The 19505-nt window shown below is 48.9% G+C and overlaps 1 protein-coding gene across 6 annotated transcripts in view; it reads right to left on the minus strand.

The window, feature by feature from the left end:
• Positions 1 to 909: 909 nt before the first annotated feature.
• PHC2 (polyhomeotic homolog 2) overlaps positions 910 to 19505 on the minus strand; it is a gene marked incomplete at both ends in the record, with an annotated part of 55843 nt that continues 37247 nt past the window's right edge. For all 6 annotated transcript variants that reach the window (XM_080690817.1, XM_080690816.1, XM_080690815.1 and 3 more), the window contains 6 exons: positions 910 to 1064; positions 4775 to 5051; positions 6596 to 6737; positions 7844 to 7958; positions 8718 to 8847; positions 10382 to 10584. In XM_080690817.1, the coding sequence (XP_080546943.1) occupies positions 910 to 1064; positions 4775 to 5051; positions 6596 to 6737; positions 7844 to 7958; positions 8718 to 8847; positions 10382 to 10584 (1022 nt within the window). The remainder of the gene's footprint in view (positions 1065 to 4774; positions 5052 to 6595; positions 6738 to 7843; positions 7959 to 8717; positions 8848 to 10381; positions 10585 to 19505) is intronic.

Consider the following 19505-nt stretch of genomic DNA (forward strand, 5'->3'; position numbering starts at 1 on the left):
TCTTCTGCATACCAGTGACTCCAGCTGTCCTCTCCCCTTAGCTCTCTGGCCCACTACTCAGGCTCCGGCAGCTTCCTTAATGCTATTTGTGAGACAGCAGGGCAGTCAGGGCATCACAGTGCTGGGAGGGGTGACAGAGACTTCTCGACTCCTCTGGAGAGGATCTCTGCTCTTGATCTGACCCCCGGTACTGAGGCCACCCTTCTTCTATTCCCCATCCTCAGGCGGGTGGAGTCCAGGACAAAGCACTAAGTGGCCATTTGCTACAAAACACCTGGAGATGCCAGAGGGCAGCTCATGGCCCGTCCATCAGTCAGTCCAGGCTCCCACAGTCACACAGTCACACACACAGCGTTAAGGCGTCTGTGCCAGCAGGCAGGGCCAAACTGGGCCCAGCTTCTCTCTCTCCAACTGCAGAGGGTGTAGGGAACCCTTGGCTGCTGCCCAACAGGCTGAAGGGGGAGAAGCTGGCAACAGAAGGTTAGCCAGGCCTGGGGAAGGGAGTAGGGAAGGGAGGCGAGGGCAACGAGGCCTCTACCAGGCCTGCTGGCTGCCCTTGGAAGTAACCCAACTCCGGTTGGGAGCCCTGACCATAAACCCCCTGGAAAACGGGGGACAGAGAGAGGGGGAGAGAGTGGGCTAGAGTACTGGGACTTTGGAGGAAGCCAGTGCTATCAATATTTACAAGCATAAAGCCCCATCTTCTGTGCCATCTACCTCTCTGCCCCTCCCACAGAAATGAAAGGCCCCTGAGAGCCACTGAGGAGGTGCCCAGGCCTCCCCACCAGCCGTGCCCTTAGGGAGGGCCCCTTCCCTGCCACTGGCCCTGTTCTGGGCCCCTCAGGAATGTCTGTCTGGCTCTGCTCAGGAGGGAGGAGCTCTGGGCCAGAACCCCCACTTTGGCCAGCCCTAGGAGTCCTTGAGCATGCTGATGCGGGCGTAGATCTTAAGGGCGGGCCCCAGCTTGATGTTCATGGCGCTCATCAGGTGGTCTTCCTTGAGCAGCAGCAGAGCTTGCCCATCGATTTCCTGGGCACGGAATTCCTCTGCTATCTCCTGGCAGCCTGAGGGCACCACAAAAGACAGCATCAGTTAAGAGTGGCCGCATTCACCTTACTTCAGATACATTTCCTGCCGAGGATGGTACCGCCATTCTCATCTTGAGCCTGAGAGGCAGAGTGACTTCCTTACCACAGGTTCCATCCATGCCTCCTCGTTCCCACTTGAGTTCCAAACACCCCCACGATTACACTGATCTAGGTGGCCAGGAGGGTAGCATCTACAGGCCGGCCTGGGAATTCCCCTTGCTCCTTCAGCTCCTCTGTGCTGGCGTACACTGACCAGCGTGTCATGAGACCTCTGAAAAGGCCTGTGTTGGGAGCAGCTGAGGTCTTCCACCAAGGGCCAACCTGCTTGCCATTGAGTGAGCCACCTCAGGAGGGAGAGGGTCCTCCAGTTCCAAACCTTCTGATGACCATGTCCTGGCTAGCATCCCCACTGAGACCTTGTGTGAGCTCCAAGCCAGAGCTGCTCAGCTGAGCCACTCCACATTCCTGACCCCCAGGACCCTTGAGATAACAAGCAATTATTGCTTAAAGCCACTAAGTTTTAGAGTAACTTATGTCACAGCAGTAACAGATTTTGTACCTGGAAGAGGAGTGCTGCCATTAAAATCTCTAAGCATGTGGGCATGGCCTTGGAATTGGCAGTGGGCAGCAGCTGGAGCCAGTGAATATGTGAGGTCCTCTCACGCTGTAAGCATGAGGCCATGGCCTGAGGAGGCTGCTGGGAGGCTTAAAGGAAAGTGAGGAAACTACTACTGGAGATCCGAAGAAACAGGAATTTCATGTTGTGATGTAGCAGGAAACTTGGCAGAGCTGCTGATATTAACATGCTAAACTTGGTATACCTATGAACTGAGTGATCTCACCAAGGAGATTTTTTTTGGTGGTACTGGGGTTCCTGGAAGCCCTTCTACCTCCGGGTTACACTCCCAGACCTATTTTTATACTTTTTTTTTATTTGGAAACAGGGTCTCTTAAGCCAGCATGGCTGGCTTTGAACCTAGGCGATCCTCCTGTCTCCGCCTCCCAAGCGTGGGGATTACAAGCGTGCGCCACCAGCCCGGGCCACCAAGGAGATTTTAAGCAGAATGCCTGGCTCCTCGTGGGGCTCATCGTAAGAAAGGGAGGAGAAAGAAGGCAAAGAAGCAGCTAACAAAAGCAAAGGGATTTATTGGTTTGAGAACTCTGCAGCCTCTTCAGATGGCCAACAGTGCTGGAATGACTAAATGGTTTCTAAGTCAGACCCAAGGTGCAATCAAGAAAATACAGTCCATACACAAAGTTAGGAGTATGACAAGTCTCCTATGGAGACTTCAGGAAACCTGAGGTGATTCTCAGAACTGTATGATCCAAGGTGTGACAAGGAGTCTGTAAATGAGCATCCCATGACAGCGAGCCCCCAAGAATCATGAGGACTTCACAGGAAGCCCAACGTAGAGAAAGACTTATCTGAAGGACAATTTGGATATGGTTTGTATCTAGTGGAATGAACCCCTACAAAGTCTTTTGAGAACTATACTGGTAGAAATATTGCTAGGTTGGACGGAAAGTGTCAGAGGTGATATAAAACCAGAAGCAATAGGAAGCAAGTTAAGAAGACAGCTACACTGAGCAGTGGAACCAGCAGTGAACGCAGGTCACTCCTAGGCTTTGCATCCTAATTCAGAAACGGGGACTTCTGGACTGGTGTGGATCAGGGCCTCTCCTATCCTCTGACAATGGTTACTCTGCATCCATTTGTTGAGTTGTAAAAGGGTGCAGATAACCCGTCTGAGGCCCTCAGGTCTCCAGAGTGAGAGAAGCTACACTGGAGGAGCTGGGCCCATGGAGCCTTACCTAGGCCTCGGCCTGTGCTACAAGTCAAGACCTTCAACTGCAACTAATGCTGCTATGGATGAGACTCCTGGGTACTTTTGCACAAAGAAGAAACTTGAATCACTGGGTGCCAAGGGTTAACTATTGCTGCTTGTCTTCCAAGCGCTCCCAGTAATCCTTGTTTCCCGGCATGCATGTCCCTGTGAGTTCCCCAATGGATAGGGCTAATGTGTGTGACCAATGAGATATTGGGGAAATGACAGTATGTGACTTCTGAGGCTAGATCAAAAAGGGTACAGTGGTAGCCAGGTGTGGTGTTGCACACCTGAAGTCCCAGTACTTAGGAGGCTGAGATAGGAGGATTCCAGGTTCAAGGCCAGCAATGGAAATTTAGTAAGACTCTGTTTCAAAGTAAAAAGTAAAACAGACCTAGGAATGTAGCTCAGAGGTAGGGCTCCCCTGGGCTTAATCCTCAGTACCACAAAATAAGTAATAAATATAAAAATAAAAAACTTAAAAAAGGGCACAACAGCTTCAGCTTTACTATCTTGGATTTGCAACCTGTGGGGAAAACCTGTCGCCATTCAGGTCATGAGAACACACAAGAGCTCCCTAGAGATGTCTGTATGGAAAAGAACTGAGATCTCATACAAACAGCCAGCCTCTACCCATATCCATGAGCACGTGAGTGAGGCACCTTGGAAGAGGATCCCGAGGTCCAGTAAAGCTTTTTTTTTTCTCAAGATTTAAAGTTTATTAAAAAGATAAGATAGAAATACAGAAAGCAGTTAAGAGTCCCATGCCATTCAAGAGTGGCATGGGGTGTGTATGATTCGAATGAATTCACTGGCCAGTAAAGCTCTTGATGGTCATAGCCTTGGCTAAAACCTAAACTGCAACCTCATGAGACCTCCAGAGGCACAGCGCCCCTCCCAAGTTCCGTATCTAAAAGGAACTGTGCCAGGGCAAATCTGGTGGATATAGCAATAGATAAAGCTGCCTTGGGTTATGTGACAGAGCCAGGATCTGTACCCGGTTCTGCTGGAATTGGAAGTGTGAGGTCCCAAGCACTATACCACACTCCAGCTTGTCAGTCACAGGCGGTGGTTGCCATCAGCACCTGACCTGGGCAGTGGATGGTGAGACTGGTAGAGAAAACAGAGAGGCGGTGGGGTCCCACTGAAAGCACCGGGAATGATTTATGGTTTTCCTTTTTGCAGTACTGGAAATTGAACCCAGGGGCATTCTACCTCTGAGGCACATCCCCAGCCCTATTTTTATGTTTTATTTTAAAACAGGGTCTAAAGTTGTGAAAAGCCTAAGTTGCTGAGGCTGGTCCCAAATCTGTAATCCTGTCTCAGCCTCCCAAGTACTGGGATCACATGAATGCACTACTACACCCAGCTAAGGTTTGCTTTTCAAGGTACAATTCTAGGTTATAGCCCTCATGACCATTTGTACTCTGCCCCAAGAGCTATGTGTGTGCCCAGCTCTGTCATGCATTTCCATCTCTGGCTCTGCCGAGCTGTGCCCACCACCGGGCTCTCTGTCTCACTGGCATCCAGTTGAAATTTGCTCAGTTTTGATGTTCTCCTTTAGAGGTTTCTATACTCCCACCTGACCGCTCCTGGCCAGCCCCAGGAGAGATGGGGTTAACGTTATCATTATCATAGCCATGCAAGTAACTATTTCAAATGATAGTCATGGAGTATTTCTTAGCCAGTGCAGGGATATAAGCTCTCACAGGAGGAGACAGAAGTTACTGTATCTGCACTGCAGTGTATGAATCTGAGTCATAAACTGAATGGCTTAATTCTTTCTGGTGGAGGGAGGTGAGGTATCTTGCTCCATCATCATTTGCCATTCTGGCAGGCGTGGAACTTTAACAGTCTTACCTGGCAGAGAGCGAATAAATTCGTAGACATCCTCTACATTCCATTTGGTGGGCTCACTGGGTAGGAAGTGGTGTCCCATGCCCACCAGGTCCCGCATGTGCATGTCAGGGAGCTCCAGGTCCCTTTGGCCTTGTCGCCGGCGGGAGGTGGATGAGCTGGCAGAGATGGGTGACAAGGGTTCCTCATAGCTGGAGTTATCTGAGCAACGGCTGGAGTCTTCCTGGCTGTGTGTCAGCTGCAAAGCAGCAGTAACTGAAAGGGGTACACTACCTGTTGGCTGGGAGCAGAGATAAACAGCTTTCTTAGCATGGGGAGCAAACCATCTCTAGCAGCAGCGATGGGCAACGGCAAGTGCTTCTCCCTTTTCCGCTTGTGCCACTACTACACCCAATGGCTCCTGGGTCAAACAGCACCTCTGTGCTGTTCTTTCTCCCAGTACAGTTCCTGTACTGCAATGATCTCATTCCATGTCTTTTAGATGTGACATTTTGTGTGTGTGTGCGCGCGCGCACATGTGGTACTGGGGATTGAATCCAAAGGTATTCTTCTACCTCTGAGCTATACACCCCGCCCTGTTTTATTCCTTTTTTTTTTTTTTTTTTTGGTGGTACTGGGGTTCCTGGAAGCCCTTCTACCTCTGGGCTATACTCCTAGACCTATTTTATACTTTTTTTAAAATTTGGAAACAGGGTCTCTCAATCCAGCGAGGCTGGCTCTGAACCAGTGCGATCCTCCTGTCTCTGACTCCCAAGCGCGGGGATTACAAGCGTGTGCCACCACGCCCGGCTTTATTCCTTATTTTTGAAACTGGGCCTCACTAAATTGCTGAGGCTGGCTGTGAACCCACAATCCTCCTGTCTCAGCTTCACAAGTACTAGGATTACAACCATGCACTAACTGGCTTAGATGTGACTTTTTTTTTGGGGGGGGGGTACTTGGGATTAAACCTAGAGGCACTTTATCTCCAAGCTATGTCCCAGCTCTTTTTAATTTCTTTATTTAGAAACGGTCTCACTAGGTTCTCAAGAGCCTCACTATGTTGCTGAGGCTGGCTCTGAACTTGCAATCTTCCTGTCTCAGTCTCTGTCAAGTACTGGGATCACAAGCCTACTCCACTATGCCCAGCTAGATGATGTATTTTAAACCAGAGCTATGTGGATTTTAAGAGATTCTCTATGAACCACCTGAAATAACCTATGAAACCTTCTGTGAATGTACATTTTGGACCACTGCTTTCATCAAATTATTAATAAGGTTTAGTATAAAAACAATAGCAAGCATAATAACCACGAGTAAGAAACACCACAGTAGACTGAGTTCTTAAGGTAAGACTACGTCTGTGGAGCCTTAATGCCTTACAGAGTTCCTGGAAAAAAGCTGGTGCTGAAACTTTTTTTCAAATCTGAAAAAAAATGCCCAGGTCCCTATTAGGAACCTTCAAGGACTCACTGACTCACTGTTCAAGGGGGCAAAAAGGTAGCTGAATAAAGGGTGGAGGCTGCCGCCTCACCTCACCCTCCACTTAAGACAGGATAATCTGAACAGCCTGTCTCAGCACAGGACCAGGCAGGGCAGACCCATCTCCATGGCCCCTGACAGGTCAGCAGGAAGGTGAGGGCAGTGTCAGGCGAGACCTCTGGAGAAGTTAGGTGCTTTGAGTCCCTGTGGGTCTGAATGAAGGAACACGGGAAGCGTGACCTGGCTGATCTGTGAGAAGTGATCAAGTGAGCTGCTCAGAGGACATGGCCATCCGGGGACATCGGTATCAGGGATGCTGTCGAGCATTGTGGAATGGAGCTTCAGGCTCTGCCGGCCTCTCACCTGCTTCTTGGTATCCTTGGTAAGTGTTGGTAGGCTGGCCTTGCTGGCTCGACGGCGGTTGTGGGTCGTGGTCCCTGCCTTCTGCAGCTTGCTCCGGTCTGAGTGGAAAAGTCCCACTCGCTTGGTGCATCCCACGTTATACCTGTCAGAAATGGGACAGGGTGTCAGAGCAGTCGCAGGGCTCAGGGCACAAGACAAAATGAGAACAGCCTGGCTGCCTGGCAAATGCAAGTCCATCGATTAGCTCAAATCCTGATGCCATCACGTGCTGTGGGCTGTGACTGCTGAGCCTTCCTGGGAGTGGAGGGTGATGCCATGTGCTTTTTAAAACTGGCCTCACACTGAAGGTGATGTCTGTGACGTGTCTAACAACAACTTGGAGCACGGCTGCCTCACGGCTGCCACGTTCTACTGTAAATACTACCTGTTCCAGAAGCTAGTGTTTATTGTCTTGCCAGAGAGTGGTGTGGTAAAGCTTGACCAAGTATCCCGGCCACCTCCAGCACAGCCTGAGGAGGGCTGAAAACAGTAGACTTGTTTGATGTGCAGGGTGGCTCTGCCTGGGACCTGGAGTTTTCCCTTTGAGGGCTCCAGGCTAAGGTCATTTGCCTCTTCTACCCTGTTAGAGACTATCTAGGACTCCAGAGTCAACAAGTCTAAATCCTCAGGTCTACCTACGACTAATCAGCTGCGTCACTGCACGCCTTCATTTTCCAATCTGTATGAAGGGTACAATAGTAAGTATAATGGGAACAGCAGCAAGAGCCGCCTTGCAGTGCTACTCTGAAGACAACTCGATGCATAGCAACTCGTTAGCACATTGCCTAGCACGTGATAAGTGGCGTAGCTTTATTAACAAGGCTCTAAGCTGGGCAAACGCCCCTCATGGGACCACTATAACTGCCCTGCTCCTGGCAAAGCTTCTGACGGAGGGCTGACCCTAAGGAGGTGGCAGCTGCTAAGTTAGGCAGAGAGAACAGTGCCAGTGGGGCCCAGCCCGGTCCCAGCTCCCTTTCCTCAGACTCTGTGCGGCTCTTTATGATCCACTCCTGGGCTCTGGTTTCTCTGACTTGGCACATTAGCGATGCAATGCTGCATGCAGGCCGGCCAAGGAAATAGGAGGCTGATAAGCCACACCGATAGCCTCCGGGGGTGGACATTACTAGAAAGAGAGACTTTAGTAAGAGCAGGGTTTCTTCAGTCCTGGGGAGAGGGAAGGGGCTGGGCAACAGGGCTGAGGCTACTCACCTCTTTGCACAAGCCATGGAACAGAAGCGCTTGGAACGCTTGAACTTGTAGGCAAAGTCCACCCGGCCACAGAGCTCACACTTGAGTTTGAGGGGGGTACCCTCCTCTTTGGATTCTGAAAAGTATGGGAATGGGTACATGTAGAGAAGGAGAAATTCCCAAAGGCCTGCAGAAAGCCCAACTACACCGCCTCCCTACTCTGTCCTGTCTCTTCACGTTCCCTCAGATGTGACAGTCTAAGTGTTTGAACCACTGTTTTTGGAAAGGCTGTCTCCCCACCCTGGAAGCCCTTTGTAAACCTGACATGTTTTTCTGCCATGTGTTGGGAGCTGAGACATGTCAGTGGGGCAGCATCAACATTCTCCTTCGTGACCACAGAAGGGAGCAGAAGGCTCAGGAAATACTCCGAAGCTGTCACAACCGAGCCTTTGGAATTATCCCCCCTCCAACCCTGAACCCATTAGCTGGCTGCAGGTCTGAATCAGAGAACTCAAATAGCCTCCAGGAAGTCAGTGGTTCTCAGGCTAAGTGCAGTCCTTGCCTGGCCACTGCTGTTCCTCAGAGCCAGCCCGTCCTGCGTGCAGCCTCCTGAGGCAGTAAGAGTCATGTCTGCCTGGTGTTACCCCTGCATTCACTCCTAGAACTTAATTCTCACAGAAAGTGCAACTCTTCAAACCCTGTGGTTGGCTGGATGCTCATTTCTCCTGTCCCGGTTTTATATGGACAGAGGCTGAGGAAGGACTGAAGGAGATGCTCAGTGGATGTAAATGTCTGTCAGCCCCTGCGCAGAGGTCCTCCGTGGTCACAGAGGATGAGTTGGGCCCACCTTCCCACCACACCACAAGGACTGCAGACCCAGGTCCAAGGCACCAACCTTGCAGGTAGGGCTCCTCCATTTCTGAGTCAGTGGTGGTGGTGTGGTCCTGCTGCGGGAGCTTCTCAGGCAAGAACCCCTGTGCATACTTCTTCTTGAGATTCCCCACCAGCAGGGACGAGCGTCCCACCTAGAGGACAAGCGACACGGAGGCCACAAGGGTTAGGATAGTGGTTCCCTTGCCAGGCAGTCTCATCACAATTACACATACAAGTATCCAGGTAGTGCCGGCCCCCCACCCTCCCCCACATCTTCACCCAAGGTGTCCTGCGTGAGGCCCTGTCGTGCTGTCTAGCGCCCAAGCCAGGAAGCACTGGGCACCAAAATGAAGGGATGACTTTGGTCCAGGACCAGTAGACAGCTCAGGAGGTTAAGAGAATACCTATTCTTCCAGAGGTTAGGTTTCCCCCAGCACCATGTCAACTGCCAGACCCCGGATTCACACGTCCCCTGGCAGGGCAGGGCTGAGTCTGTGTGCTCAAAGTAGATTTACGAGAGGCTCAGTCCCTTTTTATTTCTTACTGTTCTCTACCTCACCACTGCCCCACCCAAGCTGTAGGGGCAGCAGGAAAGATGTGACCCTGGGCCGCAGCACAATGCCCTGTGGGCGCCAGGATTCAGATTGGCGTACTCGCCCCTTAGTCCTTCCCACTTTGTTGGGGCAGCCTGTGGCCTGATCACTTGGTGCCTGACTCTAGGGTGATACTGTGTGCTGTCAATTTGCATCCACCCATGAAAAAGCTGGTTCCCAGTGCTGCCCCTGGAGGCAAGAGAAGGCCCAGTCTAGTGCGGGAGGGATGCACAGGACTCAAGCTACTACTCGTAGCTAAGGTGCTCCAGGCGGGTCCTTGCCACCAGCTGTGGACAACCAAACCTCTGGAGGAAGAGGTAAGGACCTGTTTGTCTTTAGACATTTTAGAAGGAGCTGTTCACCCATCTCAGTTAATGAAGCTCCATTTTCTACTGACTGACCAAACCACTCATAGATCCAAATAAGCAAAAGATGGCATCCTTGGAAGAGGGGGTCTAGAGGGTCCTCATCAGAGACAGGTTCATGTGCAGCTGGCTCTGGGCTCTACACTGGCACAGGGCAGGGCCACCTGCCTCGGGTATCTCTGTGACCTTTGCTGGTTCCTTTTACGGCCTCTTTTGAAGGCCTGGGCCCCATTATCTCCCCTTTCAAGGCTCTGAGAACGAGTCTTCAGGCTGTGAACCTGCTTCCCATTTTCATTTATGACACATCTTGAGAACTCAGCACTAAGAAGGTGTTGCCTTTCAGAGGCTTTGGTGCTTAAAATTTGATAAGGTCTAATTTCCCCAAGTCTACAGTCTCTCTTCAAACATCCCAAAGTGAACAAACTCCCTTCTAGCCAAGGGCTCCCAGGTCACCAGGCAGAGACACAGCTGAGTTTTTGTGGAAACTTCTTAACCAGGGAGTCTTGCCAATTATTTCTGATCACTGAGCCCTTCTAGGCTTTGGAGGGATACTCAATCCTAGAAAGAAATGGCACTAACATTCTTGGGGGGGGGGGTAGGGAAAGGGATTAGCAAGGAAAGAGCAAACTATTCACATTTTCAGAAACCATACATGGAAATGTAAAAATATTTTTAATACACATCCAAAATATACTTTAAAAAAAGAGGGGAAAAGAAGTAGTCCGTACCGGGAAAGGCTCCGCCCCCTCCTGGATCACAAACCCTTCGATAACATGCGTCAGGATTTGGGGTTTCACAATGGCCTGTGGTGGTTTATTCTCACCATTCTGGGGGGCAGTGCCGGCGATGCTGGAGGCAGAATTTCCGTTCCCTGAGGTCATGCCGGGGCTGCTGAGGTCGGTCAGTGCATGAACAATGCCCTGCCCTGTCTCTGCATGAGGGAAAGTAGGGAAACAAAGCAGTGGAGATCAGAACAGAGGCTGGGGCTGGACCGGGCAGCAGGGACTCAAAGCGCACTTGGCTTGGCCAAATGACCATGCAGTCCCCCTCTCCTCAATGACCTACTGAGAAGTGGTTCAGTTTTGATACATCAAGTGCAGGTATAATCAGTCCTGCACTGATGCAGCTAATCGGTAGCAGTGTTTCTTAACTTCTCAGCTGTGCCAAGAACAGGTTAACGAGGTTAAACTTATTTAAGAATGTTATCTTGAGGAAGGAAGACCTTGGACAACACTGATGTAGACAAAGAGTAACATTTGGTTCAAAGGAGAAAATTTAGCATTCAAGGTGACATTTAAAATCAGGATGAGAAGCTAAACTATGTATTCATAGGACACAGAGTGTGATGGAGTCTGGTGGATACAGGTTAAATGACCCTTCTATGAGTTTCCTTCAAGGTTAGATTCTAAGAGCCCTGTGAATTATCAAAGCACTGAATCAAAAAAATGAACGCTAAGAGAATCTAGGGGTTGAACCACCAGTAGACACTATCACACAGTTATCTGTCCAGAGACCAGTTGGCAAAGCTAGGATTTTCTGTGCTGCTTCTGAGGCCTCTTGCCCAGTGCACAGCTCCAGACCCAATCCGACCCTTAGCAAATCGCAGCGCCTCCCCTCCATTTCTCTGTGGACAACTTCTGAGTTCTTCTTTGTGGGCCTCCTAGCCAATGAAAGACCCAACAGAGTACTTCAAAGTATAACGGAGCCTCACACAAGCCTGCCTCGAAGCCCGCCTCTTCTTCGCCTCTCTCAGCAGCATCTCTCCTCAGTGTGCATGTGGTAGTAGGGGTTGAACTCAGCAATGTCCAACTTCTGAGCTATATTCTCATACCCCCAGCCCTATTTTATTGAACCAGGGTTTTACTAGTCGCTGAGGCTGGCCTCAGATCCAGAATCCTTCTGTCTCAGCCTCCCAAGTACTGAGATTACATCTGTTAATTTTTGCACAAAAAACTTATATAAGATACTCTTGTTTCATATTAAAGACCCAAAATAATACATAATGACTAACTATGTGGCACGGAGAAATCAAAATAGACATGTTCTGGCCACATGTGGTGGCATGCACTTGTAATCCCAGTACTTGGGAAGCTGAAAAAGAAGGATCCTGGTTTAGTACAGACAGCCTTAGCTACTTAGTGAGAACTTGTTTCAAAATAAATAATTAACGCCGGGTATGGTGGCACACACTTGTAATCCCTGCGCTTGGGAGGTGGAGACAGGAGGATCGCGCTGGTTCGGAGCCAGCCTCGCTGGCTTAAGAGACTCTGTTTCCAAATTAAAAAAAATATATATAATAGGTCTGGGAGTGTAGCCCAGATGTAGAAGGGCTTCCAGGAACCCCAATACCACCAAAAAATAAAAAATAAAGAATTAACAGCAAAAAAATAGGGCTGGGAGTATAGCTCAGAGGTAGAATCCCTCTGGGTTCCATTCCCACTACTGGAAAAATAAAAAAAAAGACATGCTTTAAAAAAGGTTTATAGCAGCCAGGTGTGGTGGTGAATGCTAGGGAGGCTGAGTACTTGGGAGGCTCAAGTATTTGGAAGGCTGAGTAAGGAGGATCAAAGGTTTGTGGCCAGCCTCAGCTACTTAGTGAGGCCCTCTGCAAAGAATAAAAAATAGGGATGAGGATGTAGCTCAGAGGCAGAATGCCCCTAGGTTCCATCCCAGTACCAAACACACATACACATACACATACACAAAATGTTTATATCTTGGTCACAATAAGTATACTTTTGTACCCTGGGGTGGGCGGGCCCTCCCTCACTAGCTCTATCTCCAGCCCTTTTTTTCTTTTTTTGAAACAGGGTCTCACTAGGTTGCTGAGAGTCTTGCCAAATTGCTGAGACTGGTCTTGAACCTGTGATCCTTCAGTTTCAGCCTCTTAAGTACTGAGATTATAAGCATACGTCACCATGCCCAGCTCATTTTCTTAGTAGTAGTCCTGAGGTTCAATAAAGCAGGATAAATCTTTTTTGATGAAGCAGCACTGGATCATTGTCTTTGGTACTCATTCCTCTGTAATTCAACTATACAGTAAACTTCAGAGCCGAGCAGGAGTCATCTAAGAGATGTGACTAATGAGGATTTTTTTATTTACTTATTTATTAATTTATTGAGGTACTGGGGATGGAACCCAGGAGCATTGTACCTCCGAGCTACATCTCCAGTCCTATTTTTTGAAACAGGGTCTCACTGAATTGCAAAGGGCCTCACTAAGTAGCTGAGGCTGTCCCCGAACCGTGATCCTCTTGTCTCAGTCTCCCAAATGCTGGGATTACAAGCCTGCACCACCATGCCCGGCTCCATATTCTATTTTAAATGATGGATAAATGTTAAAACACAAAAGCTTACTACTAAAGCTAAAATTTTATTTTTAGATAATGGGTATTTCCTCCTAATGAGAGACTAATAAATCAGTAACCAAGGAATCTAATCAAGCATTGAACACAAAATCATAACACTCATGAGTGGGTTTCAATCTCTTACCCATGCCTGGACATTCTCAGTAGATCCCTGACCCAACGATTTACTAGCATGTTTGAATGCATCCAGGAAAAAGGAACATACTGCTACTGTGGATAGTGCAAATTAATATGTTCTTTATAAGGAGCCCCAAACCTGTCTTCCTATTAATTTCTGCCCATTAATCCTGGATCTGTTCCCTAAGACCATGACCTCAGTCAAGGGTACATGACTGAGCATAAACACAGGCTTAGAGCTGGCTGAGAGACTGGCAGTCTCTCTTGCTGAGTGAGTCATGGTGACTCAGGGCTCCTGGCCAAGCCTGCCTCACAGGTGTTATGGTTTGGCTCCCATAGGAAGGACTTGGTCTTCAATTCAGAATTCAGAGGTTGGCTTTTAGGACTCCACTGAGGGGTTCACTTCATCCACTGAGGAATTCACGGCTGAGCGGGAGGTAGAAGCTGGCTGGAGGGGCAGGTCCTTGTGTTATGCCCTGGAGAGCTCGCTCTGAACTGTCGCTGGCCCCTCCCTCTGTTTTCCAGCTGCCAGGTGATAAGCAGCTTTCCCCTGACATACCATTCCACCATCACGCCCATAACAATGCAGTTGGCCCGCCACGGAAACCTCTGAAACCATGAAACAAATTTCTCCTCAAAGTTGTTTTCCTCAGGTAATTTGTCACAGCAACAAATAGATGACTAACAAAACAGGCTGTACATTAAGATCACCAATTCCTACTTTCTCATGTTGCTGTGAACAGCAGTGCTGTGTCAGTTTACCAGGAAATTATCAAGATATGAAAGGTGCCCCTTAGTGCCACCAGTGTATCTTTTCTACTAAGCCAGTGCCCTCTGCCCTTTCAACTATTCCTTATGTAAAATGGGTACAAGTTTATTGTCATCCTAGGCCTTCTTTGCTTACATCTTTTAATGTCAGGTAATCTGGGTGGTAAACAGGAACTTTGTTTTAGTAGCCACAGTCCTGACAGACAGCATAGGCAGAAGGGAGAAGAGCATCTCCCTTGTTTCAATTTATGAGACCTATAGAATTAAATTCTGTTTAATTGCTCTGAATCCAGGAATCGCTACTATCTTTCACTGAGGGTCATCATCAAAGGGCTCCTGACATCTTGCCCTCTTTTGTGGAATTGCTCTAAGCTGGCATCACTGCAATTTCCCCTGCTCCAGCCCCTTCCTTTCCATCTCTCAGACCTGTGCCTATGAATGTGCCTGTGAAACAGGGGCCTAAAGCATGAGGTCAGCTTCTGCCTTCAGGCCAAATAGAGATGCCCACAAGCTCAGAGGCTACAGAGCCAGTGCTAATCTCTGGGAAGCAAAGACTTTTTGGAATCTGAGTTTTAAAAAAAGATCTTGAGAGGACAAACTAATAAACTGGTTCACTCTAACATTTGAAGTGTTTATTCTCCACTATAAACCAGGGAAAGACTATGGGAGACAGAACCCAAGGGACATAAGGGAGAGTGTTTCATGAATAGTAAGAAAGGTTCACAGCTGTTTTGCTTTGCAGTCATCTCATAGGCCAACAGCTCAACACCTGCTTTAGTAACAAAGGAGTTTTGGCTATTTCTGGACTGACCAAACACAATCTCACCCCCCTGCCAAGCTCAGCACACTGAGATTAATTTAATCTGCTTCCCACTCTCCCAGGCTGCTTTTCAGCCTACTTCAGGGAAAGCAGCTTAAGAATGAAACTTGCAGAAACCTGCCCTGCTGGCCTGGAGGCCAGCTAGAGACAAAGAAATTCTCTCATCTTTGAACTTCTGTTCTTCACTCAGTTCTACTGACCTGTTTTGAGGCTAAAAGTGCTACCAGAGATGGGTAAAAACAAATGGTGCAGGCAGACCACCCTGGGTTAGAAAGGCTAGGGTGGGAAGTAAAGCCAAGGTGCAGAGGGGGGAGAGGGGAGGAGGATGGGGTAGTAGAAACTTGCTTGAGTTGAGGCTGATCACATAAGGCCAAGCATTCAGGTCAGAATGAACAACACAGTATGTTCTAGAGAGTCTTTAAAAATATATGCTCATAGCAGGGCGTGGTGGTGCACGCTTATAATCCCAGTGCTTGGGAGGCTGAGACAGGAGGATCGCACAATTTCAAAGCCAGCCTCAGCTACTTAGGCTCTCAGCAACTTAGTGAGACCCTGTTTCCAAATAAAGTATAAAATAGGTCTGAGGCAGAAAAGCCCCTGGGTTCTACCCCCAGTAACCCCCATTCTCTCTCTCACTCACACACACACACACACACACACACACACACACACACACACACACACACATGCTCAATCTTGCTTCTCAACTCTAGTCTCATTCAAACAGCTTTTATGCAGGATAAAATAAAAAGGACTACCTACCCAGTGTCCCTTCTCCATGCTCCTATGCTGTGCAATTATCTGCTTTGGGGTTTGGTCACCTCTGCTAAGCACAACAGGGGGCTAATGACTCGGCACCTCTACACCTTTAGAGACTAACCTAATGTCCAAGATAAGACTGATGTTTAATATCTGTTAAACTGGAATGTGCAGGACCCACGGTATCAGTTTTCATTATCAACATGAAGAGTACATACACATCTCCCTAGTACCAAAACAAGCAACCTGGCACCAGCTCAGAGCTGTGAATTGTTTTTTTGAGGCTATGATGATTTGAGAGAGGCTAGGCTGGTGTCTGCCCAAAGGAGTGACGTTTCTGGGGATGCAGCTAAAAGAAATAGCTATTCTTTGGCCCGCTTCCTCTTGTCACAGTGAGGATTTCCTCAGCAGTGTGTGTGGGGGATCTATTAAGTTGGTCCCTACAGACTGGAGTTGAGTGTCCACAATTCTGGGATTCCCTATCACCTTTGAAACATTTATGCCAGATCCAGTAATTTGGCATGGCAGGGAGGCATCTAGAAAATGGCCTTGTCCTGGGGACCCAATTAAGAGGCAGAGGCCGAGTTCTCCCACCTGCAGAAGACAAGCCAGGCTGGTCCTGGCTATGCAAAATCTGACAGTTATGCTGGAATATGGTGTGGCACTTGCAAGGGGTATTTCAGAGGGCTTAGCACTTACTCTGTTTGTTTCTGAGTTGGCTAGGTCTGGAAGACCTGACAGTGAGGAAAACAGAAGGAGCAGAGCTACTTCTACTCCTTAGCCTGGTCTTAGGAAGGGACGATTTTTAAGAGTTCTAGCTACCCATGCTTGGCTGTACAAGTAGTTAAGACAGAACTAATGAAGTTAATAAATAATTTAAGGAAGTCAAGTGGGTGACAACACAATTTTTCTTGCAGCAACTTCTGCTCAACAAAAGGCAAAACAAGATCACTAAAAAAATAAATAAATAAATAAACCCTCAGGGCACTTGCTCTAGGCCCCAGCACTGCATCCAAGTCACTGTGCCTCGGCCTGGCTTAGCAGGCCCAGTGAGTGACAGGGTGGGTGGGTGGGAGGAGACAGCAGGGCTCCTCAAAAACTGCAGCTCTAGAGATGCTGAGTGGAGTGCCTGTGAAGACAGGGCACTTGGTCCCCACGGGGCAGGCAGGCCGTCCTGCAGCCAGGGAAGCTTAGGGGAGAGTCCCTGGGTCTGTTGAAAGGTCTGGCACACTTTACAATCTCTTTAGTTACATTTGGGTTTCTAAAAGAAACCAGTGGCACTCTAAAAGTGAAGGAGGCACATTTCAAGAGGACCAATTTGTTGACACCCTCCCCTTCTCCCCAGGAGAGAGTGGGAAAGGGGAGGGGTAGGAGGAGGGCAGTCTGGAGCTCTATCCTTGGACCCTCACAGAGCCCAACAGTTAAACAGATTCATTTGGTTAACAACCTTCTTTAAAATGCAAGTGAATGCTTACAGGCATTCACACCTTCCTGTGAATCCCTGTACTCAGGCAGCACACTTAGGGACTGAGGGAGGGGAATGTTTTGAATGATGGGGCACTAGAGGTCAAAGAGGATTAAAAGAGACAGTCAAAAGTCTTAACTTTCAGATGAAGGAATGTGGCCTCAGGTGGTGAGATGTTTTGCTAAAGGTCACAAAACCTAGTCTGGGGTGAATCCACATCAGGACCTAGTGCTCTCGATTTCCGGGGGGGGGGCACCCCAATGGAGCAGTGGAGGGAGGGCTGTGCTTTGGGGAGCCAAGGGGCAGCATGAGGGCGCTTGGTAAAAGCAGAGAGAAAATGCATTATGGGACATTTTGAAGCAGAGGCTGTATCACAGGTGGTCTGGAGCATTCAGATCTAGGTGAGTGATTCTAGGACCAGGATTCTTGGAGTACTAAAAGGATCTCTGAACCTTGTTAATCAGAACCCAGGAACTAGATTCAGTATCTCAAGATGCCTAAAAGGAAACACCATATGTATCTTCAACAGGGTAAGACATACTATTTCTTTTATTTATTTATTTATTTAATTTTTTTGCGGGTCTGGAGATGGAACCCAGGGGCATTTTACCTCTGAGCTACACCCCCTGCCCTATTTATTCTTCTTTTTTTTTTTTTGAAACCGGGCCTCACTGAGTTGCAGAGGGCCTCACTAAGTAGCTGAGGATGTCTGCGAACCGCGATCCTCCGGTCTCAGCCTCCCGAATGCTGGGATTACAAGCGTGCGCCACCACGCCTGGCTAGACATGCTATTTCAATACCATATTTTCCAAATTTAAAATGCTACCATCAGTTAAGACGATCCATCTCTCACAAGTCTTTATACCAAGTTTACACACTGATTACACATGCATCTCCTGTGCATGTTATAAGCATGCACCTTACAATCAAGGCACAAGGTAACCTCACTTTGATATCTTATAAAATACACGTTAAGGAGCTCTTAATGGTGGGGAAACTGTAGTCCTGTCCAACCGTAAGGTCCTCTGAGTACCACCGGCAGGAGGAACTGGCAGAACCCATACAAATGTCTGTAACCTTTTCAGTTCTTCTGGAAGAGAGCTGTTGCACATGCAGGATCTCTGCCGGGAACACACAGGCTGTGGCTCTCACTCAGGCACTGTCACTATTGCCATTCAGCACCTTCCTCAGCATTGCCAAGAGTACAGCTCACCCCGAAGAACCTCTCCAGAGAGAAGGGAGAAACGGCAGGGGCAGGACTTTCGGGGCACTCTGTCCAGCGGTGGTGAGCTTTTCAGTTACGAGGGTGCAGCTCCTGGATCTATACCAGAGTTTCTTATAGGGAAGAGCTGGCCAGCAGAACTGAGGAGCAGCTGGACAGGTGACCCCAGACCTGCCCTCAGTGTCACCACAGAACCACCTTGTTGAGTCTGGGTTAGCAGGACTGGAAAGCAAACGTGCTCCTTAGGCACTGGGTGAGCACCTCCAGAGTGTGTCAGAGAGGCTAACTCCTCCCTTGCTGGCAGCCATTACCATACAGCTGACTCTCATGCTGTCTCTCAGGACACAGCCTGAGAGAGGCCCTTCAGACTTGCTCACGATCCCCAGCTGAAGTGTACATAAGCTCAACTGAAAACAGCTGAATGCCTTCCAAGCTGCCACCCCAGCTAGCAGGGAAGGAACCAATGAAGCGAATAGCTGCCTCCCCCATGCAGCTTGGGACAACAGGAGCAACGGGGTTTCCAAGAGGCTGACTGGACTGCTTCCCAGCCCACAGGCTGGGTACCACAATGGGGCTCAGGTTGAACACAGCACAGCAGTGCCGAGGGACCACAGAATGACTTCCAACAGGCGGAGCACCTGGAATGACAGCTAGCCCTGGCTGCAGGGGGTCAAGGTGGAGTCTTCAGAGTTCTGCTTAGCTGGTGATGAAGCCAGTCCACAGGATGGTAGCCAAGGAAGAGCTCAAGGCTGCTTGTCTCATACCACAATGCTCAGGCAGATGCAATGATTTCAAAAGGCATCAAATCTGAGACCAAGAGAGAGGCTCTAGAGAGATATTCAGGTTGGAGGAGACAGGAGAATGGCAGGGTGGGAAAAGCACTGGCTCCAGAGTTAGAACTGAGTTCACATTTTGGCTCCATCAGTGGTGGTGATCTGCTTTCAGGCTCGCAGTACTTAACTGAGTCTTAGTTTCTCTATGAAGCACAACACAGTGGAAGAGGCCGGGCCACAGGAGAGGCAAGATGGCTGAGAGAAGACAGGGAAGCAGCCCTGACCTCAACGGAGCCTGCCCTCTTCTGGTCCCAGAGTGGAGCTAGTCTTCCCTAAGATGAAATGGAGGCACCCTGTGTTTCCCAGGTGACTCAGGGCATCACATCCTCACATTCTGGGGCCTGGCTTCACAAAGAATCCGTGCCTCCACTCTGACAGTGACTGCAAGAGAGCAGAAATGCCGCTGCTCCTTCTGGGCAAACCACATCTCAACTCATCAACAGTGATTAATCCAAAGGACAATAAGAAACACCGATTCCCTTCTTAGACACACCTTTCAT

Source organism: Muscardinus avellanarius (genome assembly GCF_963383645.1).
Source record: "Muscardinus avellanarius genome assembly, chromosome: 3".
Taxonomy (NCBI): domain Eukaryota; kingdom Metazoa; phylum Chordata; class Mammalia; order Rodentia; family Gliridae; genus Muscardinus; species Muscardinus avellanarius.